This window comes from Pectinophora gossypiella, chromosome 19 (assembly GCF_024362695.1).
Source record: "Pectinophora gossypiella chromosome 19, ilPecGoss1.1, whole genome shotgun sequence".
NCBI classification, from domain to species: domain Eukaryota; kingdom Metazoa; phylum Arthropoda; class Insecta; order Lepidoptera; family Gelechiidae; genus Pectinophora; species Pectinophora gossypiella.
The window spans coordinates 11,473,067-11,499,924 of NC_065422.1; the positions used below are offsets into that span (position 1 = coordinate 11,473,067).

Consider the following 26,858-nt stretch of genomic DNA (forward strand, 5'->3'; position numbering starts at 1 on the left):
AGGTCAATTTTTCCTTCTAGGATGTTCTTTATAAAAGAATCGTGTCGTATCAGGTGGCCAATAATATTTCCTCTCCGGTTCTTTAAAGTATCTATTTAACTTTAGTCTAAAATAAAAGCAGTGTTCTGGATGGGATGTAAATTAAAAGCTATTGAAAAAGTTATCAAAAAACATATTTTTTTAATTAACATCTATATTTTTAAATTATATTCAACCAACCAATCTAATAAACTTCATAAACTAAATCGACTTTCGTTTTAGAGAAAGTAAAATGCTTCAAATCGATTCTAAAAAGTCATTATCGATCCACACTACTGTCTCGCAAAATGTCGCTTTGAAATGGCCGACGTTTAGGGGGAGTGTCTTGCGGAAATTGAATTTCTTTGTGATTTTTACGCTATAAGGTATGTGATTCATACGTTTTATATCAGCTGATGCCTTAATAATTATGAAAAATATATTTTTATACTGTATAACATAAGGGTTTTACTAGTTTTAACCATTTCCGGTACGACAACCGGTCCTGGTATTCAAAACAAAAAGTGTTTTTGTAATGAAATACATATCTCAATCGATATGTTTGTTTAGAATGAAGATAAACATTGTTTTTATCTCCTATTCATATCCTAGCTGATGTACAAACTTTTATTCCTCAATATAATACGCTCTAAAGCTTTCCTAATGAGGAAAATCCTTTGTGAATGAATTGTATCTATCTTACTTTTTTCATAGATAAGTGCATACCATACGTAGGTACCACATTATATGTGTTCTATGCATATTTATACAAGTTTCCTGTAATTAGTGACTTTTTAACAAGCTTTGATTGTCATATCTTTTACTTTGAGGGTATACTCAATATTATTATTTTTTATACAAATTAACAATATATTGTTTCAGAATAAACTGCCTACAGCTACAGGCTCGTACATTCCAAATTTAAAAGACTGAACTTTTTTTAATAAAGTGGATAGCAATGGCTTGGCGTTTTAAAGCCTCTAAGTATAAAAATGCAGCGCCTATTGTGCCAAAGCCTGAAGCATGCATTAGAGACATCTGCGTGGGGTCATATCAGACTTATGGGAACAATATATGTGCGTCGGCAGCCTTTATGGCGTTTAACTGGGAGCATGTAGGATCTAGTATGGCAGTGTTACCGCTAGATGACTGTGGAAGGAAGAGTAAGACTATGCCGTTGCTTCATGCACATTCCGATACTATAACAGACATGGAGTTTTCTCCATTCCATGATGGTTTGCTGCTGACGGGATCCCAGGATTCTCTGGTATGTAATATAAGTCTCTATAAAGAGCTATAAGCAAGATTAACCTGCTTGTGCAGTCAGCTGTTGAACCTAGTTTTTGACTTTCCAAATATGTTAATATATTCATTTCTTCATGTGCTGTGCAATGAGTGTGTTTTATGGATGTTTCAAGGCCAATATGTCAAAATTATGATTATATTAGTATCATGAAATTTGTATTCACTTGAGAATTAAATGAGTTCCTTTTTTATCTGATTAATTTGATAAATTTCATTAAAAATCTACTTACACTTTGTGAAGAAAAGGAATGGCTTTCTTATCAGTATGACATCTTACACAAGCAATAAAAATGCAGATTGTGCTTCATATACCAAGACTTCATTTATTTGGTTTGAATGCAATAAAGAAAAGAAGAAAATTTAATGATATGATTTATTGTATGCAATGTTCCGTTCTATAGTATGTATATTGTTTCAGGTTAAAGTATGGCATATCCCACCAGAGGGTTTGAAAGAGTCCCTTTCGACTGCAGAGTGTACTCTGTCACAAAAACAGAGGCGGGTGGAGAATGTGGGCTTCCATCCTGTTGCAGATGGACTCATTCACGTGGCTTCAGGACATGAGCTCGCTTTGTGGGACTTGACCAAGCAGAAAGAAGCTTTTGGTGAGAATTTTTACTTTATCTGTAAAGAAGGAAAAGTTTTAGTCATTTAACAGTTTATTTGTCCCCAGGGCAGTGGCGGATTTACCAGTAGGCTGAGTAGGCTGAAGCCTAGGGCGGCAGATTTTAGGGGGCGGCAAATTTGGCCCAAAATTTTTTTTTGTCTTACAGAAGTAATATAATAGATATTATACCTATACACAAAGAAACAAGTGACAAGAGTTATAACATTTTAGTAATGCACAGTATACTCAATATTCAATTTTCTTTATTTGCATACTATGATGGTGTACTGAACATTCTTACGTCTGTACGGGCTTCAACCGAACATATTTTGCTAACTTTGCGCCGTGTTTTTGGTAGCGCTGTGCACTCGACTATAATTAGTATCGAATTTCAGAGGTCAGAAGGGGCGGCAAAATTTGAATAGTCTACTGGCGGCAAATTTGTAAATCCGCCACTGCCCCAGGGCAAGATCTTTTTTGTTGTGAATTATTGTAGGTTTGCCTCAGATGGTACAAACTACTTTGACCATATAAGGACACAGGACAACACTAAGATATCAAATAGAATAGCAAAGAGGTTTCACAAAGGCAGCAACTTATTTCTAACTACAAAACAAAATGTACAATTTAATAAATCTTAAGCTATTGTTGAGCCAATAATAGGTTACCACAAATAACTTGAGCAACTTCTTTCTAAATAGTTATGTATCACCTAAAAATTAGTGGTGTTAGTGACATAAATGAAAACTTTGAGGAATGATTCAGACCTTTATTCTGAGTAGTTATCAAGTGGAATGTTCCGTCGCAAAAGTATGGAACTGAAAATAATTTGAAAATCATTAAAATTTTGGTCTGGATCATGGCTCCAAAGTTTTCGTTACGATGTCACTTACACCCTGTATATCTATTCGAATTTCCTGTCGGAAAATTCATGACAATTTTAGTGTTTTTTAAATTATTTACACTTCCATACTTTTGCGATGGCAAATTTTACTTGATAACTTCATTGGTTAATATTTTTATGGTTATGATATTCTTATGGTATTGTATTGAATTACCTTCCACACCTCCAGTAAACCGCGACCACGGCGAAGTCATCCAATCGACCTCGTGGAAGAAAGATGGCCGCCTGCTCGTGACATCATGCAAGGACAAGAAGGTGCGGGTCATTGACCCTCGCGCGCCCTCCCCCGTGCTCAGTGTCGCCAACAGCCATCAGAACATCAAGGACAGTCGAGTTGTGTGGCTGGGGGACCAGGATCGCATACTTACTACTGGTAGGTACTGTTACCTTGAAAATCATCTATACTACTGATAGTAGATAAAATACTATATCTAACTAAGATAGTATATACTTTTGTTACACACACTCAGTCATTTGACTGCTATTGGCAAGTCTAGTGAAACGTGGGAGAAGCTTGCCATTCAGAGAGCGGACTGGCGATCTGCTATCAAATCGGGATTAGAAAATTTTGAACGAGCCCGTCTTAAAGATATTGACGCGAAACGCCAGATCCGGAAAACTCGACCCAAGCCCTCCTACCACTACACTTATAACTCAAGTGGGATTCACCATTGTGCTTCTTGCAAAAGGACTTTCAAAACCAAATCTCGCCTTTCTAGGTTTTGACGCGGCGCGCCTCCGTCAAATCATGATCCGCGACGTCCGCAACTTCTCCCAGACTCAAAAGACTCTGGAGCTGGACTGTTCCACAGGCATCTTAATGCCGTTGTTCGACGCGGACACCAACATGCTGTTCCTGGCGGGCAAGGGAGACACTACCATCTTGTACATGGAGCTGACTGACCGGGAGCCCTATCTCATTGAAGGACTCAGGCATTCTGGTCAGTTGTTACCTCTATTCTTCTCTGCTGGTCTTTGTGTTTTTTTTTATGTGTCCTGCTGTCTAGCCCAGCAATGAGACGTATATACGCTGTTTATGTTTATATGTATCCTGCTCAACTATCTATCTGAGACAGAAGCGGCTATCATGGTCATTTAGCCGTTTCTTTCTTCGCGCGTTGTTGCGCATACGCAATCCCCCAACACAATCCGCGAAGACAACCCACACAGGTTGTTCAATTCTTTCATTAGATTAAATTATTTTATTATAATTAAAATTACGATAATACAATTTGTCTCATAATCAGAAACATATGTAACTTCATCATGTCGAACTAGGCGCTTAAGTGTTCATTATCAGTGTGTTGTGTTATCATTTTTTTTTTTTTTTTCATAATATACATAATATAATATTTCATAATAATAACTATATATTAAGCGAATTTATCATTTATTTTATTTTATTTCCATAACGGAACATACAGCATTATCAAGTCACCTAATGCGCTGTATCATATTAGAAAGAAGTTAAGCTATAATAATGTATACACTTAATTAATGTACTTACCAATGACATGTACCTTGCGTTACCAATAAAGATTTGTATTTGTATTTGTTGTTATGACATGAATAATTTAACGCCCTGTGATCGGTTGCAGGTGAACAAACAAAGGGTGCCTGCCTGGTCCCGAAGCGCGCGCTGCGCGTGATGGAGGGCGAAGTGAACAGAGTGCTGCAGTTGACTGGATCCTCTGTTGTGCCTATCATGTACCAGGTGCCGAGGAAGGTACGTTTGGCCAAGTTGTTAATGCCATTTGCAGCAAATCTACAATGAGTCACGTCAAAAAAGAGGAAGATACATTATACCATTACCAGGATGTACTAACTACCTAGCGTAGCGTAGATGGAACAACGCTTGACTCTCACTGTGAAGTTGTAGGTTCCAATCCCAGCACGGGCCATTAATATTAACTCAGAATCACCCCCTTAGTATTCAGTCACTAACTCCCTGTGTGCTATACACTTCTGCCTACGCCTTAGCGGATACAAGCGTGATGCAACGTTAACTATAATTTCTGTACGCCTCAGAGCTACCGCGAGTACCACGCAGACTTGTATCCGGACACTTCTGGCAGTGTGACCTATGTGAGCGCGCCCATGTGGCTGCAGAACCATGACCACCCCGTGCCTTGCATCTCGCTGCATCCTGATGCCAACAACTGTGCTCAAGTAAGTCTTTTTCTTCTTTCGGGTGGGTTGCCTTGCTAAGGTCAATGACCGGTCACACCACCCAGTAATGTTGCCGAATTATCGCTTATTGACTTTGAAAATTCTTGAAAATTCTTTTTGTGTATCGATAGACCTTGCTAAAATCAGAAAAAGTACTATCAATAGTATCGGTACACCTTGCAATGGTCCGAAATAATACTATCAATAGTATCGATAGACCTTGCTATTGTCAGAAGCAAAAAAAGGAAAAAAGGTAAAAAGTAAGTTTTTGCTGTGTAAAAATATTATTGATATAAATGAGCTATTGATATTATTGATAGCATATCGATACTATTGTTTTCTTCTAAACTATTGATAGTGGCCTATCCATGGACACCATCCAGGTTAGAGTTAAGATACGAAAACTCCACCGGTTGCATCTGATAGCGGATGCGCCTGATGCCAACAACACCATTCGGGATATTGTACTTAGTTTTGACAGTGATGTGTGATCTTTATTGTGTTCATCATCATCATCAGTCAGCCTGTATCATCCTTCTCCATTTTGCATTATCCTTTCCGGTCCTGCACTAACCTCATCCACAACGTTCTTTTGTCCACCGACCATCCATCCATCCATCATGTGTTCCTCATGTATAGCCACTTGGCTATACATGAGGAACACATGCATATACATGAGGAAATGGGCAGGACACTTGTGCGACCCATTTCCACTAAAGACTCGTGATTCGCCTACCCACGTCATAGATTTTAGTCTCCACGAAAATCAACATTGGGTATGCGATCCATGAGAGATGCCTGACTTGCCACGCTCCTTGGCTCTTGGTGTGTTAGTATAAGTATATTGAAGTCACATTGCTCGCGGTAGACATACTTAGGCCTCGTTTATGAAGACGAAGCGCGTCGCGCGATTATTTCAAACGTATAGCCATCTATAAAAGCGTTTAATGGTCTTCATAGCGAGGTCTCTATATGGTGTGAATAATTTGATAATTAATATTATATTTCGATAATTTATTTTTAATATATTTTAACTTAAATTATAGGTAGTATGGGTTTAAATAATAGTTTAAATCGAAATAGGCATTTGATTGGGTTATCTATTGAAGTTTTAGTAGATTTTAAAAATGGGATATTTATTGCATGTGTCTGTTTTACAATACGGGTGTTTTAGAAAGAATATTTTTAAGTATTTTTATTTATATTATTACTTGTGAGTGTTTTTATTTCATAGCAGATTATGACATTTTATTTTACTTACTATGACGAAGTTTGTGCCGTTTTATTGTGACTTGGTGTGTTTTTGGTGGCTTTTAGTTTATAGATGGTGTTTTTTTTATTATTGTGTGGTGTTCGTGTAGTTTGAGTTTAGTTTGGGCGTAAGCACGTTGGTTCTTTTGGTTAATGTAAGTAATTTTTAACATTTTGTTTTTATTTATTTTTTACGCTTTTCAATACTGATTTTGCCCGTATCGAAACACACATATATCCAGGTTTTTTGTGTGCAAATCGAAATGTATTCTTCGGATTGTATAATCTACTAACAAAAGCCCAGTAACAACTACAATAATTCTCTGCAGATACACCGAGGCAACTTAGAAGAGGTTGTGAAGAACATTTTATCTATGCCAGTACCAAAAAAGATGGATAATAAGAAGGCTATTACACCGACACCAGTAGATGAACCAGTTAAACAGACGGTTAAACAGGCGAGTGGCAATGTACCAGAACCAAAATCCGAAGACCGTATTGACTTTGTCAACGTGAAAGACCTAATCAAAGGCATGGAGCGACAGAAGACGAAAGAGTCCAAAACTGTTGATGCTAAAGAGACGAACGGTTTCCATAAAAAGGAAAATCGCGAGAACGGTCACGATGGCAAGGCAGAAACTGATGGTGAAAAGACCGAAAATTCCGAAAAACCAGAGAAGATACAAACGCCGCAAACGGAGAAGTCTTTCGAGAAGACCGTGGAAAAGACCATCGAAAAGACTGAAAATACCGAGCGATCTTTCGAAAAGTCGGACAGTTCTGAGTCGAACGAGTCGAGTTTGTCTCGTAGTAACAGTTATATCAACGGGTCTCAGGTGCAAGTCCCAAAGCCGCTGCCGAGGTCATCAATCTCTGAGGGGGGGTCGGCCGAGGAGCAAGGGCCTGAAGCTCCCAAGCCCAAACCTAGGACCACTACTGCCCCAGTGTCCGGTTATAAGGTATATTATGTTGTAAATAGCAAGATTTGTTTGAGTGGTACGTTTATTTATTATTTTTTTGCATTAAGGGTTACTAGTATTTTTATTTTTAGATATTTTGTGTGATTGGTATATTTTATTATTCATTTATTTTATTAGAATTTGGGATTGTTTTACCTAAATATTTGTTGTGATATTTGATAAAACATTTTTTATTTTTGTAGTTATTTTTTTATATTTCATTCATTGTTTTGTGTGCGTTTTGTAAGTTATATTAACGAACACATCTGTTATTTTTTACCTATTTATTTTAGATTTTACTGATGTTACTTTTACTGTTACAGATGTTGCTCACGCCTATACTCCCTATGTTAGGAGGCGTGAACGACGTCCGTGTCGAGACTTAATTGATAACGACTCTTATGACTCTCACATACTAATACACACACACTACACACATACACACACACATTGTTTGATCATTATGCGTGGAAAACCCGGTCTTACGAGGTTATAAAATCTTACCTGTTGTTAGAAAAATCTTGATTGAGCTAAAGGCAACTCATAACCAACACATGTACTGTAGATAATTACTGGGAAGACTCGTTAACGAACTTAGCGACTATTTTGCGAAATATGACAATTTTTTCTTACATCCTCAGCCTCGCCTCGGCCCGAAGCCGTTCTCGGCGTCTCAAGGCAGTGAAGAGTTCTCCTTCGACAAGGTATTCTCCGTGCCAGCAGTACCTGGACTTACTAAGTCCGATTCAGGTGTGTATTACGGATTAATAAGAAAATAAAAATATGTTTTGGCTTATATTATAACGTACAAAACTCTTGGGCGAAGTTGTTCAGGATCATTGGTAAGATACTATTATATAAAACTCAGGTAGATAGGTCAGCTAAATAAGGTTAATAATACTCAAAAAGAAAATCTCATAGTGAACTATTTTTAACAGGTGGATACGTAATAACATGTTAAATACGATAAAGAATAATTGCCTTATTAATTTTGCTTTCCCCATGTAATTTATAATTTTGTTTTGGCCATGTTGCAGCTTATTTAAAAGTGAATCATTACCTAAATCATAGATTAAGGAATAAATACTACGGCTCTCACAGCTCCCTAGATAGATATACCATCGAACACACTTTACACTTAAATAGTATGGCGTGAGATCTCACACACACAGATGCGTGTGATAATAATGCGTGTTTTGACGTTTAGTAAAAAGTAACTGATTTGACTAGTTGGAAAACCGGGTGAGAGCCTTCAGCGCTCCCCATTTGTCCGGCCAAGTAGTTAATGCCATCTGCGGCAAATCTACAATAAGTCACGTCAAAAAAAATTTGGAAACTAGCCTTGTATCAGTGTGTGCATTTTTTTACAGCCTCGTCTCCGATATCGGCGCCTGCAGCTACCACGCCGGCGACGTCGACTCCTATCGCTAAGGACGATGAGAAAGACAAGTCACTCTCGCCTACTAGCGACGTGGACGTCGCGCCGCTTAAAGGTCCGTACAACACTATTCTCTTATTTTATAACATAAGCTCACGACTATATCTCAATGGTGGTAGACATAGGTACATCCATCGCAAGATGAATAAGTACCCACACTACATCGAGCTTTCTGTTAGATAAACGTGATAGGTGAGACGTATCGCCGTCTATAATGGCCGAGTCAACTGTTTTAGGGAAAACTGCACTTAAGATAAAATTCGAAACGGCGCTCCCCGTTTGTTGCTTTTTTATTATTTATTTATTAAAAAGGTCACCAACAGAGTCAACAAATCTCTTACAGTAAAGTTCTTCATAAAATGACATAGTAATTGTTACCCTAATTATAGGTGGCAACGGCATGCAATGGAGTTACAGCAAAAACTAGTCTACATCTAATTGTACAAAAGAAAAGCAAAAAAGTAAATTAAAAAATAAATAAATTTTAAGATAACAACATGATGAATGCAACCAAAAAGGGTTGTTCTGCTTCTTATCTGGAACATAGGGCTCCAATGACAGATTTCCATGTATATTTCTTGTTCCAGAAGAGTACACGAACGGAAAGTCGGACACGAGTTTGGAGGAGGAAGTAAATTCTTCGGACTCTGGCTACATGCCCAAGACGCCGAGCACGGCCGACCGCAGGAAGCTGTTTGAGAATACGCAGCCCGAGTGAGTACGCTGGCTTACTAGCAGCATACAAGCAACTGGGGGGTTGAAAAGGCCACATTTAATCAATTCACCTAAAAAGCAATATTGCTATTTAATATTTGTTGACATAGCACACTTACATTTATATGTGCTAATGACAAATTGCATTATTCCTTGTTTAGATGAAATGCAACAATGAGGCATTTTTAGACCCCCTGTTCTTGGTTTTGTTGCGTTTTTAAATGTGGGATTATTTCAGACTAATATAGATTAAAACGACATCTTTTTGAGACGAAAATCATATAATAGATTTGTTAAAAATAATAATTGACAGAAAGACGGATTACAGAATATTACATACAACACTTCCTCCCCGCCCCTCAACCAACGAGGGTGTGGAGTATGTTCCATTGTGGGTTAGTGGAGTCTCAAGCATCATGGGTTATTTCTGGGGTTTAGTTTTGTTAAGGATTAACTACGTAGATATACTTACTTGTATCAGCTGATGTTGAGCACCCCGCGCGCCCCTCCCGCATCGTTTCGCCGAAGTCATTCATTTTCTCACTCTCTCACTCTCTCGACCACTCCCACGCCGTCCACGCACAACCTTCATTTATTATCATGTCAATTACCAGAAACTATTGTGAAGAATAATTATTACAGCAGCATTATAACAAAGTCTTCGTTTTATTGAAGTTCTTGAACAAGTGTGAACGTCGTTTTCATGTCTATATTAAGGGAAAGCTTGATAATTTCATAATAACTTTGTTCTTGTTGCTTCTAAATGTAAACATGTACCTAACCCTGTATAAGTGTAAGCTAGCATTATGTTCGTAACCATCATCTCTTACCCTTCCCTCCTATCCATTGTACCTACCATTTTTAAAGCGAATAAATGGATTATGAATTATCCCAGTGAAAGCGAATACGTGAAAGAGATTACCAACCCCACCAACGTTGGTGTCAGGGTTACTATTGAGCCGCCAAAGGCCCCTGGCATGGCTCATGTAACAACTACTAACTTATATTAGTAAGTAGTAACCGGGACCAGCGGCTTAACGTGCCTTCCGAGGCACGAATACCCGCGTTTAAGCTAACCTTACATTGTGTACGTAACCGTCATGGCATCACCAGCGGGCCTGCGCAGTCCATCGCGGGGCGGCGCCGCGCGTACGAGATGCGCTCCGTCAGCGTCGCCGTGGAGTCCGACACGCCGCCCTCGCCCGCTCCCCTCAGGTACACATCCTGCCTATAACCTGTTCACATCGGTCAACGGAAATATAATGGAACCGGTGGAATTATTACAATTGGACTTACATAACAAATGTCAAAGCTAAAAACACATGGGTTTCTAACATCAATTAATATATCATCTGTTCATTCACTAAACTTGGAGGGTATGTCAAAAACGGATTCATTTTATCTTCATTTTGTCGCATTATTTCATCCACTCGCACTAAAGGCTGTTTTCGATGTAATCGCACCTTGGGCATAGAATAAAAAATAATACTACATATAGAACGCACTCCGTTCTGCACCAATTTTTATCGGCGCTGAGCTAAATTTACCTCACGCTGTGAGACCACTTTAGTCTAAATAGCCGTAACCCGTTAAGGAGAAAGGGAGCGCGCGCCGACTGTCTGTCTCGTTCTTAATAACGCGGTAAGGCGGTAAACGATAAGAACAAGATTTTTATATGGACTTACTTAGAGAATTTTTTTACGATAATCTTTAATAAAATGTCAAATATGATATTCTGTTTACCAGGCGTAGAGATTCACTCAAGTCTCGCAAGAGCCCGGACCGTGAGGACAAGCGCTCGTCTGTGCCTAACGTTACCACCAAGAGGACATCTACTGTGTTTGGTAAGGACTAAAATATGCATATACACATAAACTCACGCCTATTTCCCACCGGGGTAAGCAGAGACTATAGAATTCCATTTGCTTCGATTCCTCCACATTCATGAATCGCAACATACACGCACGCCGGTTCAGAGCCGGTTCGGTTCGGACAAAAATATACTTTATTTAAAAAAAAAATAGGCAAGATTACTGGGTTAAAGATAATATAAAATGATCTAGAAATAGAAGATGATTAAAAATCAATTTCATTTTTCGTTTTGACTGGTTTACGATAACGAAGAGTACGACATTTGACCACATGTATTGATGACGTCTCATACAAATTCAATAGAAATGAATCGTTTTGACGTTTCATAAAAAAAAAAACATTTTGTCATTTATTTGACTAGGTTGTCCTCTTGCCTATTGGTGTTAAGAGGCAAAGTTAAAAACATTGATAACTTTGACAAATATTATCTTGATAATGGCCCCGATTCCTGCAGACATATCCTAATTTTATTTTAAGTCATACTTGTCATTTGCTGGAAGTTGTGGTAGACCAGTTGGTAGAACGCTTGCCTCTCACTTTGAGGTCGCAGGTTCGAATCGAGCACAGACCTAAACCAGTGATTGTCGAATTTGTTTCCGAATTCATGTTTGGATCATAAATGATTATCACGTGCTCAGCGGTGAAGGAAAACATCGTGAGGAAACCCACATTCCCGAGAAATGCGTTTCGGTTTTCCCTTCGGGTTGGAAGGTTAGGCAGGCAGTCGTTTCTGTAAAAAACCGGACTTGTCAAATCTTTAGGTTAGGTAAGCGGACCCTGTGACAACGGGATAACGCTAGGGTGAGGATGATGATGATGGATATAAGACTATTTTTTTTATGATTACCAGGCAAAGTGTCGAAGTTTCGCCACCTGAAGGGCACGCCGGGACACAAGTCCACCCACGTGGAGAACATCAAGAACGTCAGCCGACAGATCTCCGGAGAGTGCAACGGTTTCTATGGTTAGTACCAGATTTTGTATTAATTTTTATTTGTTCATGCTCAAATTCAAAAATGTCTTTATTTAGTTGAAAACGCGTTTAAGGGTCGTCATTAGGATCTTATGATTTAGGATTCAATGTCAATTGCCATAAGTAATTGTTAAATTTTGTCTAAGAAATTGTTATACAAAGTAGAAATTGGCAAAGAATTTCGTATTTTGGCATTTATAACTGTATTTTTTTATCTACTTAGGAAGACTTCCACAAGAAAACTTGTTTCCCTTCCTAACTTCACATCAAAAACTCTTGCAGCGAACGGTATTCGCTGCGCAGTCCCAGTGAGCGGCGGCGGCGGGCGGGTCGCCATTATCGAGCTGCCGGTGGGCGCTACGCCCTCCGCCCGGGCTCCGCCCACACACCCCGCAGGGCTCCACCCCCCGGCGCTATTACACCCCGCGCCGCTGCAGGACTGGGGTTGGGATCCCTTCAGGGACGATAGGCTGATGGTCGCCTGCGATGACGGAATGATACGCGAGTGGATCATTCCGGAGAACGGTGAGTAGTCTTAAGTGCAAACCACTAAAAAATAAATAAATCTGTAAATTAAAGCACATAATAACGGGTTCTTACCGCGTTTAAATGGGGATATGAGACTCCCGATATTTCGACACTGTTGCAAGTGCCATGATCACGGGATGACTGATGAGATTGGAGTGGAGTAGGTAGATCCATAATTTTCTACGGGCAGACATATCTGTCTACCCTCTTTCTCTGCCGCTTGTTTATGTTTTTGATACCGGAATGTTCGGAACCATCTGAACTCGCACGAAACTCACTACGACAAACCGCACTCACTGTGTCCTCACGTTTTTTCACCACATTAGGCCGTTTCAAGCTTTTTACAACACCTACTACTGGATTCCACATACTCGACAACTTGAACCCTTAATTATGATAATAACCGCGTAAACTTAAAACAATCTGTAAATTTGCATACACACGCCACAACCAGCCACACCTACACCCCACACCACACCCTGATACACACACATAACTACACAAATACACACACACACACACACGCCACACGACACCCTAATACACACACACCCTCTCACACGCACACACATACACTCACAGACACACACACATCATACACATAATCGTTCTTTTGATCCGATCGTCATAATATACCTTGCGAGGATTGGGTGGGTTGTGTACACTATATTCTTCTATGTTATATTATGTACCTTTTTTCTTTTCCCAGGCCTCCAAGAATCAACAAACGAACCATCCCGCACATGGTCAGCTCACCCGGACAAGATCTACATAGTGCGCTTCCACCCTACAGCCAAGGACCTATTGACCACAGCGGCCCACGACCTCACCATCAAGCTGTGGGACCTCAGCAACGACGTGCCGACGGCCGAAGTAGTGTTGACAGGGCACACTGAACAGATATTTGCTATGGACTGGTCGCCGTGCGGGGAGTACCTCGCCACTGTCTGCAAGGACGGACTCGTTCGGGTCAGTATTATTTATCCAAAACCATACCCTCCAGTTTGGTTAGGATGCTTGGGGGGGTTAAAAAGGCCACATAGAACCAATTCGTCTAAAAAGCAAAATTACAATTTGACATTTACGCATATAAAAGTGCGCAATGTCAAGATATGTCGAATAGCTATATAGCTTTTTTAGATGAATTGCTTTGATGTGGTGTTTTTACCTCAGGTAATGGCGGATACAATATCTATCCTATGATCGATCGGCTAAAATTGACAACCGTTGTCAATTTATTGTAATTTTAGGCAATCACGTGATAGGGATATTTTTCTTAGTTTAAACGACTTAAGAAAGACCGAATGTCGAGAATTGGCTAGTGACTGCCTAGGTCAAAGATAAATTATGAAATTCTGATTAAAAACTTGTCTAAAACTCTTCTTCTCTCAGAATCTAAAACTAACAAGAAAAATTTCCTTTTTTTATATTTTACTTATTTTTTTTTAATAAAAACGTAATTAATGAGTACGAAATTTTATCACGTTTTTCTATAATGTTTTTTCCAAAGTAATTTCTTGTTTCGATGTCTAGTAAAAAGTAACACACACATACATATTCCCGAGAAACGCATTTTTCGGAGGTATGTGACCTACACTGTATTGGGCTGGCTTTTCCTTCGCGGGTTGGAAGGTCAGACAGGCAGTCGCTTCTGCAAAAACCGGACCTGTCGAATCTTCAGATGAGGTAAGTGGACCCTGTGAAAAATGGAATAACGCTAGGGAGATGATGATGATGATGGATATGACACTATTTTTTTATGATTACCAGATTAGCTAGGGAGATGATGGTGTTTAGTAAACAGTAACTGATTTGACTAGTTGGATACCACCAGAAGTCCAGCAGAGAGGGTGTTTTAACAGTACCCGTTATATTTCCAGATATACAAGCCGCGTTCATCGACAGAGCCGCTGCGCAGCGGGCCAGGCCCCGCCGGGTCTCGCGGCGCACGCGTCGTGTGGGCCCTCAACGCCACACACCTCGTCGTCACTGGGTTTGACAAGTAAGTTTTAATAAACAAATAAAACACATTTTGATGTGATTTTTTTCAATAAAACCTCAAGTCTTTCTATATAGACCTACATTGAAAATAGCTTGTCTATTGCAAAGTTATGTTAACAAAAACCACATCCAAATGTGTTTTATTAAAAAGGGGCTTATGTGGTTTTCATACTTAATGCGACGTTAGTTTAGAAAAAGTATACGAGAAATCCGCCACATAAATCAATTTTTCTTCTTCTATCGTGTGGGTTGTGAAGTGGATTACCAATCTCATCAACATAGGTGTCAGGGTTACTATTGAGTCGCGAAAGGCCTCTGACATGGCTCATGTAACGACTACTTACTTACATCAGTAAGACCAACCAACCAACCAACGGACCAACGGCTTAACGTGCCTTCCGACGCACGGAACATTTACTTTCGGACAATCAGGTGATCAGCCTGTAATGACCTAACCAAACTAGGGATCACAAAGTAATTCTTGTGGTCTCACCGGGATTAGAACCTGGGACTTCCAGATCAAGAGCCCAACGCTCAAACCACTGGACCTCAAAAATAAACACACTAATTTGCAGAGTATCGGAGCGTCAGATCCTGCTGTACAAGGCGAGCGACCTCTCTGCTCCGGTGTGCACGGTGGGGCTGGACGTGTCGCCCGCCATCCTGCAGATACATATCGACCACGACTCCGCTACGCTGTTCCTTACCGGACGGGTTAGTCATATATATTCACTTATTGTTCTTCTTCATTTCATTTTCAGTGGCATATCTGTAGGATTTTGTAGGAAAATTTGGCAGTCCGCGTAGGAAGTTCTTGGGAATCCAGGGATATTTTAGGACTTGTGTTTTGAGTACAAACATTTTTTTTTAATCTATGACTCAGTTGTCGTTATGCGAAGTGGACATTTATTTTGTACTGGTTTCATGTTTTTTTATTTTATTATTGAGGGCATCGTTAATGTAAGGTGCGTTGTCGTTCCAGGGCGACTCTACGATCTACTGCTACGAGGTGACGAGCGAGGCGCCCTTCGTGTGCGCGCTGTCCCACCACCGCTCGCCCACGCTACACCAGGGGATCGCCTTCCTGCACAAGAACCTCGTCGCTGTCGAGAAGGTTACATACATCATAAACATAAACAGCCTATATACGTCCCACCGCTGGGCACAGGCCTCCCCTCAACCGGAGGGGATATGGAGCATACTCCACCACGCTGCTCGACTGCGGGTTGGTGGAGGCGATTTTACGGCTAATACTCAGGAACATACAATCATATTACTTTTTCAGACAATCAGGTGATTCAAACCTGAAAAGTCCTTACCAAACAAAGGACAGTCTCAAAAAGTGATTTGGACAATGTCCCCATCGGGAATCGATCCCGGACCTCCAGATCGTAAGCCTAACTCAAACCACTAGCGCACGGAGGCTGTACATACATATTTAATTTATTTACATTCCAACACATTACAGTGCCGAAGCGCCAATGCTGAGGGGGATGATTCAGCTCATGATTCCAAGTAGAATTTCACAAAAGTGTGGGTTTAGTTAAATAAATGATATTGTTTTGTTTGCAGGTGGAGTTTGCCCGGGCGTTGCGACTTACAAATGGCAACATCGAGCCACTATCATTCACAGTGCCTAGAATAAAGGTAAGAAAGTTAATAGCTCTCGTTTCGTTTGACTGTTTTCCTGTACCCATTACTGGCACGACGAATTTATTAAAACCGTTATAGAAAGGAAGCTACAGGGAAAGAGAGGAAGGGGAAGACCAAGAAGAGCTTACCAGGAAACAGATTAAAGAGAATGTGAACGTCGTGTTTTAAGGAAGTGAAAGAATTGGCTTTGATAAACAAGGATGGATGCTAACCCGACAAGAGCGTGGCTCTTAAATTTGTGTAATCTATTACTGAAGATTTTTGTCTTTAAAATTGTTTAAATTTTAGCGTTGATACAAGATGTCGCCGTTCACACTTGACCAAAAGTTTTGAGTTGGTTGTTCAGAATAAAGCCGATATCACTTTTGGTGCGAATTTCGGTCGCATACAAACGTATAGTGTGCGCGTTTTCATAGGAAGGTTGTGATTGTTCGTGCGTGTTCGTACGTGTAAGCACGAAACGAATACGTTCGCAAATGCGTCCAATGTGTGATTGGACTTAATCCACGCGATAGTACAGTATTATTGGTTCATAGGCATTTTCATACTACAAACAAATAGACTCAGAACGATTTTTTCTAAAAAAAGCGTACGCATTATGTTATGTAAATAGTATACGTTAGTTCCTTCAAATTAAGACGTTACGGCTGTTCAAATAAAGTGCAATATCGGCTGTACGGCCACGAGTACTAATATGTATACGCTTTGAAACCATGTCACATTAACTTCTTTGACAAATTAAACCGTAAGTCTCATTTAATGACAAATATGATAGTGCGACAGGGTTCTAAAGTGGGTACATGAAGTTGCTCATGACTGTACTGTGCCGTAACACGCTGTCACTTCTGAAACAATGCGCCGCGGACACATTTTTACAGAGATTAATTGTCTATTTGTTATACGAGGTCTATGTTTATAGCAATATATTTATGTCCGTTGGTACCCAGAGCGAGCTGTTCCAAGACGACTTGTTCCCCCCCACGCTGGTGACGTGGCAGCCGTGGCAGGCGGCGCGGGACTGGCTGGCGGGCCACCACGCGGCGCCGCGCACGCGCAGCCTGCAGCCGCCCGGCATGGAGCCGCGTGAGTAACGGGTAACGGGCCACCCTCAGGCCTGTTGTTTTAAATTTTGTACCGGGTTAGAGCCCATCCAGTTAATGTCATTTGCGGCAAATTGCAATAAGTCACCTCCCAATTGGGGTACTCAGAGGTACATTGTAAGATCTATTGATAACTGAATGTGAAACAATATAAGACGAAGTCGATTCAGATTAGAGCGAATCGAACATCTACTTGATACTGTCGTACCGCGTAAGGGGCCCTTAGATCTCCCGATTCGTGACGTCACATGAACGGCAAGATGATTGAACGAATGATTCGTTGAAAAGTGAATGAATGTTATAATCCAACAGTGTCGGCGCACTCGACGCCGTCGCCGGTGTCGCGCGAGGCCCGCGACAAGCCCGCACACAAACCCAAGCCCGACCTCATCAAGTCGCACGTGCCGTTAGACCCCAAGGAGAAACAGGATAGTGTGAGTATACATGATAAAAAAAAAGTTTATTCGTTATTCAATAAAATAATCGTAGCTTTAGTTTCTATCACGAGCTAAATTTGTTGAAATTTATAACATAATATAGAAATTGTTTATTATAAATTTAAATATAACGCCTGTGTTTTGTGTATACTTATATACCGTCTTACACCTATGTTTTAGTTTCATGTAATAGGGGCGAGCCTATTGCCATATATATTGCTATTGCCTTTTGCTATTCATTCATTCGTTAGTAATGACATTTTGCTGAGTTGTGTGGTGTACGTTTTCGACATTTAAGTCCTGACAATTCTGATGATGAATGATGTCAGGATTTAAATGTCGAAAATCTCGTAAAAACGCGTGAGTTACATCGTAGTGCCCCCAGTTTGAATCCCAGCTCGGGCTCTTAACCACTGAATTCTATAACTTAAATTGTATATGGGTCATTCTTCTTTTTTATCGACAATAAGAAGTCATTTTCTCGTTATATCGGATTTAACATCTTTCATTATAACGGCAATAAATATTTAAAAAACATCATATAGAGATGTGTCTGTAGAGGAGTATTTAGTGTTTCTCTTTATCTTGGTAATATACTGTTCCTTGCAGGCGCATTGCAAAATATATTGTGACAGAGTGGCCCTTTTCATCGGAGACAGCATTTCGATTTACCACTCTGTCACAGAATTTTGTGAAAAACAACCAAGCTACGTTAATCACTAATCGAGGAACCGATTAGTATTTCGCTAGTATTTTAAGTATAATAAGATAACTATATTTTTGGACAATGGAAAGATTAAATAAAATTCTAAAACATGCTATGTTATAGCAAAGCGAAGGACAGATCATTGTCGATAAAAAAGAAGAACGACCCACGTACTGAAATTAGCACCAATGATTGTCATATTATTTTTTTCACTTTTATTTGCATGTAATCATTTAAATAACTAAAAATGTAGACCAAATATTAACTGCAAACTACCATTTTTAATGCAAATAAATGAATTATGAATTGAATTGGTGTCCGGTTGATGGCAATGGGTTCGCATAGCCGAGGAGTGGGTGTACTATACACCTCTGCCTTTAAGAATGCTGGCGTGATGTTGTGTAAACTTATATTTCCAGATAATGAAATCAATGAGCGCTAAAGTGACAGTAAACATGAAGTTGGAGCAGGACAATATGGAAGGCGTGGACGAAGCCGAGTGGGAGCAGTGAGGCTACTAGACGCCAAGGTAGTGAGTGTAGTCCGTTGCAAGGCTCTAGTGTTACCTCCGCTGCAGTAGACCAACAACCCGGACACTCATTTAACCCAAAGAAAATGTTCTTACCGCCTTACCTTGTGCGCAAGCGAGACAGGCTGCGCTCGTTTCCTCACTCGCTGAGGTTGACGACTAAATAGACTAAAGTGACCATTTCTCGGGGGTCGCCCTGCTCATCTCTTAGAAAATTTTGCGTTTTGTTACTGTACGTACAATTACGATCTTGAAACGCATAGGGACTAGGAACACAAAAATAAAAAATAAAAACCACTGTCATAAACGAAACTAAACGCAACTGACGGTTCAAATAAAATCCATAGAAAATTAGAAAGTTATTACAGAAAAACTATACTTGGCAAAGTTACTTCTTATACCTTGAGAACCACAAGGGGCCACATTGAAGCTATTCATCTTAAAAGCAATATAGCAATTTGATATTTGTGCATTTGAAAGTAAGTGCGCAATGTTAACAAATGTTATAGCAATATTGCTTTTTTAGCTGCAATGTAGCCTTTTTAACCCTCCAGATCTTTCCCATGTAAAATTTTATACTTAAGGAAGGTTTACCTAGAGAAGTAAAATCCTTGCAACTGACTACATTATTTCAACCTTAAACACGTGTAAAACTATATACTTGAGATTTACCTCTACCTTAGACTAAATGTATACCCCGTACTGTCCTGTACAATTTTCCAAACATTCGAATGACGATTACAAACTGATGGGAGTTTAAAATTTCCAAGTCATCTAAACAAAGCAAGAATCTACGTCACTGGAACTAAATGGATGTTTCGGGAATTGAAAACTCCATATCATCGCCTTAAAGTGAAAACCACGTAAATAAAATTTGAAAAATCACATCTGATGTGACTTTTGTCAACAAAACCATAATTTCTTTCCAGGTATTATTTATTATTGTTATTTATTTATATTGTTACAAAAAAATTGTTACAAACATTATTAATATGACGTCGTTAAACCCTGAGAGTCTTAGTCCCGACACCATGCCCATAACACGCTACACCTTTTTGCCATTACTTGAAGGTCTCGAGAACCTACAATAAAAAATATTATAAACCCTTCCTATGTTCTTCAGGTTTACTCTGGGTCTGAAGATACATTCTCTTTTTGTTACAAATAAACCTTTACAAAACTTTTTTATATGTAGTTTCTAATAATAAAAATAACATTTAACAGTATATATAACACATTCGAATGTAATTTTTCGCAAAAACCCTTACGACGTTTTCTCTATAAAGCGATGATATTTGAAGTGTTTGGTAAATTTTATACAAAAAGTAATTATACCATGTCGAGTATAGACACAACTATAATACTGAAAGTGCAATCTTTGTCTTATAAATACTACCTGTATGACAGTTGTGTGTATCTTGGCTGTCTCCCTAATATAGCACAATATATATGGAAAGAGATTAAACAAAGCAAAATTACAACTAACAGGAGTTGTGTAGTGTATTCAATGAAGTTCTAAACTTATATGTAAATTTATTTTAATAGTTTATTGTATATAAGATAGTACACAAAGGCGTATTGTTAACATACAACACAGAAGAAAGGTTCAGCATAGAAACTAATCTAGCTAAAATGAGTAATTTAAATCGAAAAACCTTGTTTCGGACGGGACTTGAGCCCGCAGCTCTTGTCCGGGGACGAGCGTGCATTACACCACCGTGTCCTCCTCCTGTCCATGCGAAATTATTGGTTCTATGTATCGTCATTAAGCCGACGACGATTTTTTTTTATTTAAATTTCTCTTTGTGAGTTTCCCTAAGCATGGATGGATGAGTGCTATAAAAACAAAAGTCTCACCTAAAACGATTTTCGTTAACGAAATAGAATAGATTGCATATACATGGGATTGGTATATACGAATCACGTGACATTTCGTAAGCTTTCTGTTTTAGGGCGTTGATGAAAGCGAGACGCTAGTTGGTTGGCTAGGGCCTCTAGTCATCTCTATTTGGTGGAGTCTGGCTAGCGAGATCTGTCTAAAAGAAACGGCGGCTATCGAAAAAAATCCAAGTAAACACTGCGCAAGTGAAGTTGATATTCGATATATAATTTTAGCATATATTAAAGCATTTAGTATCATACTCCACTTGGGCAGTGTATACTTAACGTTTTTCAGCTATAGCTTGTTTTATTGCCCAAGTGAAGTTGATACTAGATGTATAATTTTCCGTAGCACCTAGTATCAACTGTACTTGGGCAGTGTACACTTGTGTTTTCAACTAGTTATTAAATTGCCGCCGTTTTCTCTGTAGACTGTAACCCTTCCTTTTTTCTGCTATGGTACCCAAATCCTTTCATATACATTGTGCTATAACATGTAAACCATACCTCTAGTTGATATACTTGTAGTTTTTGATACCTACTCCCGCCCAATGGACACAATATTTTATAGGACTTTTTCCCGGCTAGCGGTAATATAAATAGCTCACATTTTTAACGCAGTCTTAACTATTTACTAGTTAATAAGTCACCGTAATGTATGCTAATGAAAAATGTCATTTTCGTGATTACATTGACGTGATTTTGATCGAAGATACACGAGAATATCGCGTGAAGATAAAGGATTATAACTGATTCGGATTTTAACTGTCTGAAAGTGCGGAAGCTATGAAGAATCTGCGACATTAGAGCCGCGGCCGCAGGGCTTATGTCGTGACGCGGACTATATTTTAAATATGGTATTATCTTTAGTCTTCGTTTTGTAATAATGCGAAAAATGAATGCAAATGTGTGCCTTTGGGTGCTTATGCGAAAAAATAAACGTAACCTATTTTAAATTAAAAGTAATAAAAATCAAGAGCATCTCTGTGTATCTTCGAACTAAGTCCTACACTTAAGTTGTGATCTCAATATATTCGACCAAACTAATGCTTTAATGCAAGCGACCGTGCTCACTTAATGCTCATTCGTAATGCATTCTAATTATAAACGGACGATGTTGCGTTGGAAAAATATTTGCCACTAGAAAAGTTCAATCCTATCGATAGATGGCACCGTTAGTACATCGATCGATTGCGTAACACACTAAGAAGGAAGGTTAATAGTCTGTGTCGCCACTTGTCGATAGCCTGTCTGCCGTATAGATATATATATGATAGCCGTGCTATCTGTCGGTTAAGTTGTAGAAATTTCTAGAACTTTCGAATCGATCGAAGTTATCAGAAGGTGAAAGGTGCACTAAATGGGGTGATAAAGTTCGTTATTTGCGTTTCACATCTCGGCACAAGCCTTATAGTATCGACAGAAGTATGTGGCATACTCTTTTCTGTTTTGAATGATTGGTTAATAAAGATATGGGTTATAACAAATGTTAGGTACGCTCAATAAGATGCAACCCTTCCTTACGTGTATCTCATATCGTTTCGAAGAACTATATGGACATGAATAAAGTAGTAAGTGTGCGATCTCATATTTTTCTAACGCAATTCCAGTACCACACTTAGCTGCGTAACATTCCTATATTTTTTGCCATACAAAATGCATTTATTTATACATACTTACGTACTTTGTGTATTTTAAAGATATTACTATTCGTATATGATTTGTAACGCTATAGATAAGGAAATATAGGGTACTTCATACTTGTTAGGGAATTGACGTTTAAATGTAACCAATATTTTATATTGTAGTCGTCATTATTACGTGTGGGGTGGTTGGTTGCTGTCTTTAACAGCCTGTTACGCATCTAACTGCAGAATACACTCACAAGGGCTGATTTTTCACTAAACGGATAAATTATTTGTCAGTGGAATAGCAAAATTTTGTATGAGAAAAATCTAATTTGGAAGAGATTATTCCAGGAATGGGCGCTATCTGCCTATTGAGAAATGAGGCCATAATCTAAAAATGCAATATTGGCATTTGCGCACTTAAAAGTAACTGCGTGATGTCAAACGAATGACAGAGAAATATATGTTTAGGTAAATAGTTCAACGCGGACCATTTAAGCCCCCTGGCCTTCATTGAAGGAAAGCATTCGAGGCATATTTTATGAGATTGTTGAACAATAGAACCTATTGATTGGGATTCTTATTTGATTTGGCGCTGACATTGCAAAAATGGCACCCATACTTTTGGATTTTGCCTAATATTGAGAAATGTTAAGACCATATTTACGAATGCGGTTTATTCTACACTCTTGAAGCCGTATCTTATTATTGCGGTACTAGTAACCAAGTGGCAGCCGAACCACCCAACAGATATTAGAAACAGTGTAAAAATCTCGCGAGTTTAGTCCCGCTAGCTGCCATAACACGACGTTTTGCTCAAGACGCCAAAGAGATCGTTTCAAGTCAACATTCAGATCGTTTATTTACATTATTACGTTTTTCAGATTGTATAAAAACACATTTTTACGTATATTTCGTATGATAAAGTCTTCGAGCCGAAATAAAGGTCTATCTCAACTTACACCCGATGATTTTCTAAATCAATGCAATATATAAAATATAAGCAATCATCCTGAAATCTTTATTTTTGTTACCTTTTACAAGATTTAAAAATGAGGAAAACTGTATGGTTTTTAGTTGTGAATATCAATTTTTCACTTTCAAGAAGAGTAAGAAGTCAAAAAGTATTAAGAATGGAATCTCCTTATATTTATTTCTGTCAATACTAATAGGTAAAATTATAGGAAGATGCTAAAATCGGCTTGTATCATGGAATTAATGTTATGCGTAAATATATTGATTTGGGCCTTTATAAATTTGTCTAAGCGGACAAGATGGCTACAATGGAGGGTCATTAGGGTTAGTTCGGCATAAGCGGAGCGGATAGCGTATGTATTGAAACTTCAATATTGCCAATTATTGGTCAGCAAAAATTTAGTTTCGATCGCCATCTACTCGCAAAGAAGAAGAATATTGCCGCTTTAAGGTCGATAATTAAGCTTTTTATTTTGAGCATGTGGCAACAAAATGCTATCTCGATTATACAAAATCGATCGCTTCCCAAAACGCTTACACTGCGGCCTATGTGCGAACTACCCCTTAAGCTTTTTTCGTATTAAATTTATTTAAAACTACGGATAGATTTAATATTATTCACTAGTCAAAAGTTATACTTTAAAGCGATTCATAGAAATGTTTTCTTACGTATTAATTTATATTTAAGGTTTATTATATTATATCTCTTAGTTTTATTTTTTAGTATTTTAAAAGGTTGAATAGTTGTCGGTAAGATTTTCACTGGTTATTTTTGTGATACTTTTGAAACAAGAATCGTTAATAATTTTATTCAGTATTTTTACAGTATTTTACTAGAAATCTTATGAATATTTTTCACTTCGTTTTTTTTAAAGACATTAAAATAATGACATTATTTATAAGAATTTTACTTCTAATATCGGTTTTAAAACCTTAATCGCACATTTTTGTAAACAATATATATTTATTTTAACGTATTACTCAATATTATGCTTTTCCAGTGAAAATCATATTGACAACTGTACAATGTAAACATGCACATGTACTCATATCGAAGCTCTAAGCTAAACTGCACTCTATCAAACTTAATTTAAGGACGCACCTTTGGTATGCAACTTCAAATTACAAATTATAGTTATAAAAAATATAATTCAAATAACTTTACATCGAATGTCAACAACATGAAGATGTATTTTTTTCTTGTACTTTACTGTAGATTTGCATCGAACTGCATTCATTATTTGACCGGACAAATAGGGAACTCGACTAACAAAAACAATTCATATATGGTAAACGTGACTATCTTCTGGGAAAGGTAGCAACGTGGTATTTACTGCGATATGCGATGCATAAAAAATGCAATCCAAACACAAAATATATAATTCTTTCAATGTAAAGTTATTTGACAATGCACAAACAATAGCACTAAATGTATCGTATGACAGATCCTTTTAGAAGTAAGTAGGTATTTACATTTTACTACCAGCCAAAATGTTTATACAGGGTTCTTTAAAATTATAATGGTATTATAACGGTACTGTATTAAGTTATGTTTATATAACGCGAAAAATAAAAATAATCTTTCTTATGAACTACTAAATTTTGAACGTTTACTTCACTATAGTTGTTCTATAAAGGATCAATCATACGAACATGTCTTTTAAAATTATGCACAAAATATTTCTCGTACCTCTCGCTCGTGGCTCTCTACCGTCTACACACCAAAGTTGTGAAATGACAATAAATTAATTTTGAAACGAAACAAATCTTCCAAATTAGTTAATTTATTTTCACGTTAAACACTTACTTTCCACGTTTATTTATTTCACTGTGTGATTGTAATGAAATTGAGAAAATTGTGCCAATTTTTTTGTAAAATTTTTCGTCATGATTGGCGTAGTTGTGTTGTACACTTTTAAATGCAGTTAATTATGTTTTCTTGACCAGACAATGGCATAAATAAAAATGGAATATCAGAGCATGACATTTCTATATACTGCCGGTTTACACAACCAACGGTATATCAAATGCGACATGAAAAGTTTGTAAACTATTGTAGAATTACGCACACATTCTCATTTTTCATATTTTCTGGTCAAGATTTCGTAAATAATGGTCTGAAAAGGCCACATTGAAGCAATTCAATATTGCAATTTGTCAACAAATGTCAAATAGCAATTGTTTAGATGAAGTGCTTCAATGTGTGTAAATTTAAACCCCCCAGGAAAACCATTCCTCAACTGTGTGAGTGCGTGTAATGTATGTAAACCTACAGATATCCTAGTATAAGGCTCAATATTTGGAGATATTTTTATTATTTTGCATTTTTTTATTAAACTCTGGCTAAATTTTCCTGCGTTTTATTTTAGATACCATTACTTGACTGGTGTTTCAATAAACCGTTTCATATATAACTTAGGTTAGTATTTAGAATGTTTATAGAATAGGACTAAAAAAATACAATTATGTCAACTTCGAAGTGTTATAAAAAGTAAGACGTAAGAAAGAGAGCCTCCAATTTTAACGTCGGTTAAAAAGTCTTCATTTTATCTGGTATTTCGACAGAGCCTGTTTGATTTAATAGGCGCATTTAGACACATTTATAAACATATACATAAACTCACACATTTCTCACCGGGGTAAGCAGAGACTATGGAATTCCATTTGCTTCGATCCTGACATACTTTTCAAGCTTCCTCCACATTCATCATACGAACTAAAAATAGCAAAATATCAAATGCGGCTTGTGTTCCTTATCCTGGCATAGCCACCATCACGGATCGGGATTCTGACAACACAGAAGAAATGACTAAAAAATTACATAATTTGACGCCAAATATCAGTACTCCTCGACACGCCGTTCAAAATCCTTATTTACTTTTTTATATTTAATAATTTATTGTGCACAGGATAACACAGAAACACAATATGACAACATGAGGAGAGACAAAAGGCACAATATTTATTTATTATTTCTAACAGAAATTTCTTCCAGTACGCCTGTGAGAGTGAAAGATTAACGAGGAGAGGGCAGATACACAAGCATACACAATAATACATAAATAATAATAGGTACACTAATCGCAACAATTAATATAGCAGACTTCCTTATTCCAGCATCAATTTCTTTGTATCTCGATAACTACAAAAGGTAGCGAAGATCTGATTTCACCCAAAAAATGACGTGAATTTGTCGATATTGGTCGCCAA

The 26,858-nt window shown here is 38.1% G+C and overlaps 1 protein-coding gene across 3 annotated transcripts; it reads left to right on the top strand.

Annotated features, from left to right (window-relative positions):
* The first annotated feature begins 265 nt into the window (after nucleotides 1-265).
* On the top strand, nucleotides 266-25,997 carry LOC126375631 (coronin-7). 3 transcript variants are annotated; one of them, XM_050022646.1, is made up of 23 exons: nucleotides 266-404; nucleotides 901-1,285; nucleotides 1,742-1,928; nucleotides 3,004-3,207; nucleotides 3,554-3,775; nucleotides 4,433-4,560; nucleotides 4,863-5,003; nucleotides 6,584-7,213; nucleotides 7,855-7,963; nucleotides 8,584-8,706; nucleotides 9,239-9,365; nucleotides 10,479-10,580; nucleotides 11,112-11,209; nucleotides 12,088-12,201; nucleotides 12,493-12,735; nucleotides 13,448-13,707; nucleotides 14,619-14,740; nucleotides 15,315-15,453; nucleotides 15,722-15,853; nucleotides 16,312-16,386; nucleotides 17,340-17,475; nucleotides 17,805-17,926; nucleotides 19,055-25,997. In XM_050022646.1, exons 2-23 carry the CDS (start codon nucleotides 977-979, stop codon nucleotides 19,145-19,147), a joined length of 3,816 nt encoding a protein of 1,271 aa, XP_049878603.1. In that variant the 5' UTR covers nucleotides 266-404; nucleotides 901-976; the 3' UTR covers nucleotides 19,148-25,997. The 3 variants fall into 3 exon arrangements, with proteins under 3 accessions (XP_049878603.1, XP_049878604.1, XP_049878605.1); XM_050022647.1 differs by lacking the exon at nucleotides 10,479-10,580; XM_050022648.1 differs by lacking the exon at nucleotides 6,584-7,213.
* Nucleotides 25,998-26,858: the final 861 nt, after the last annotated feature.

What these genes read in the sequence shown, in the direction of transcription:
- LOC126375631 (XM_050022646.1), top strand. Translation starts at nt 977, where the DNA reads ATGGCTTGGCGTTTTAAAGCCTCTAAGTATAAAAATGCAGCGCCTATT. An exon ending in CCCTCGCCCGCTCCCCTCAG is followed by an intron (nt 10,581 to 11,111) that starts GTACACATCCTG and finishes TCTGTTTACCAG; the next exon opens with GCGTAGAGATTCACTCAAGT. An exon ending in CGCTGTTCCTTACCGGACGG is followed by an intron (nt 15,454 to 15,721) that starts GTTAGTCATATA and finishes TTGTCGTTCCAG; the next exon opens with GGCGACTCTACGATCTACTG.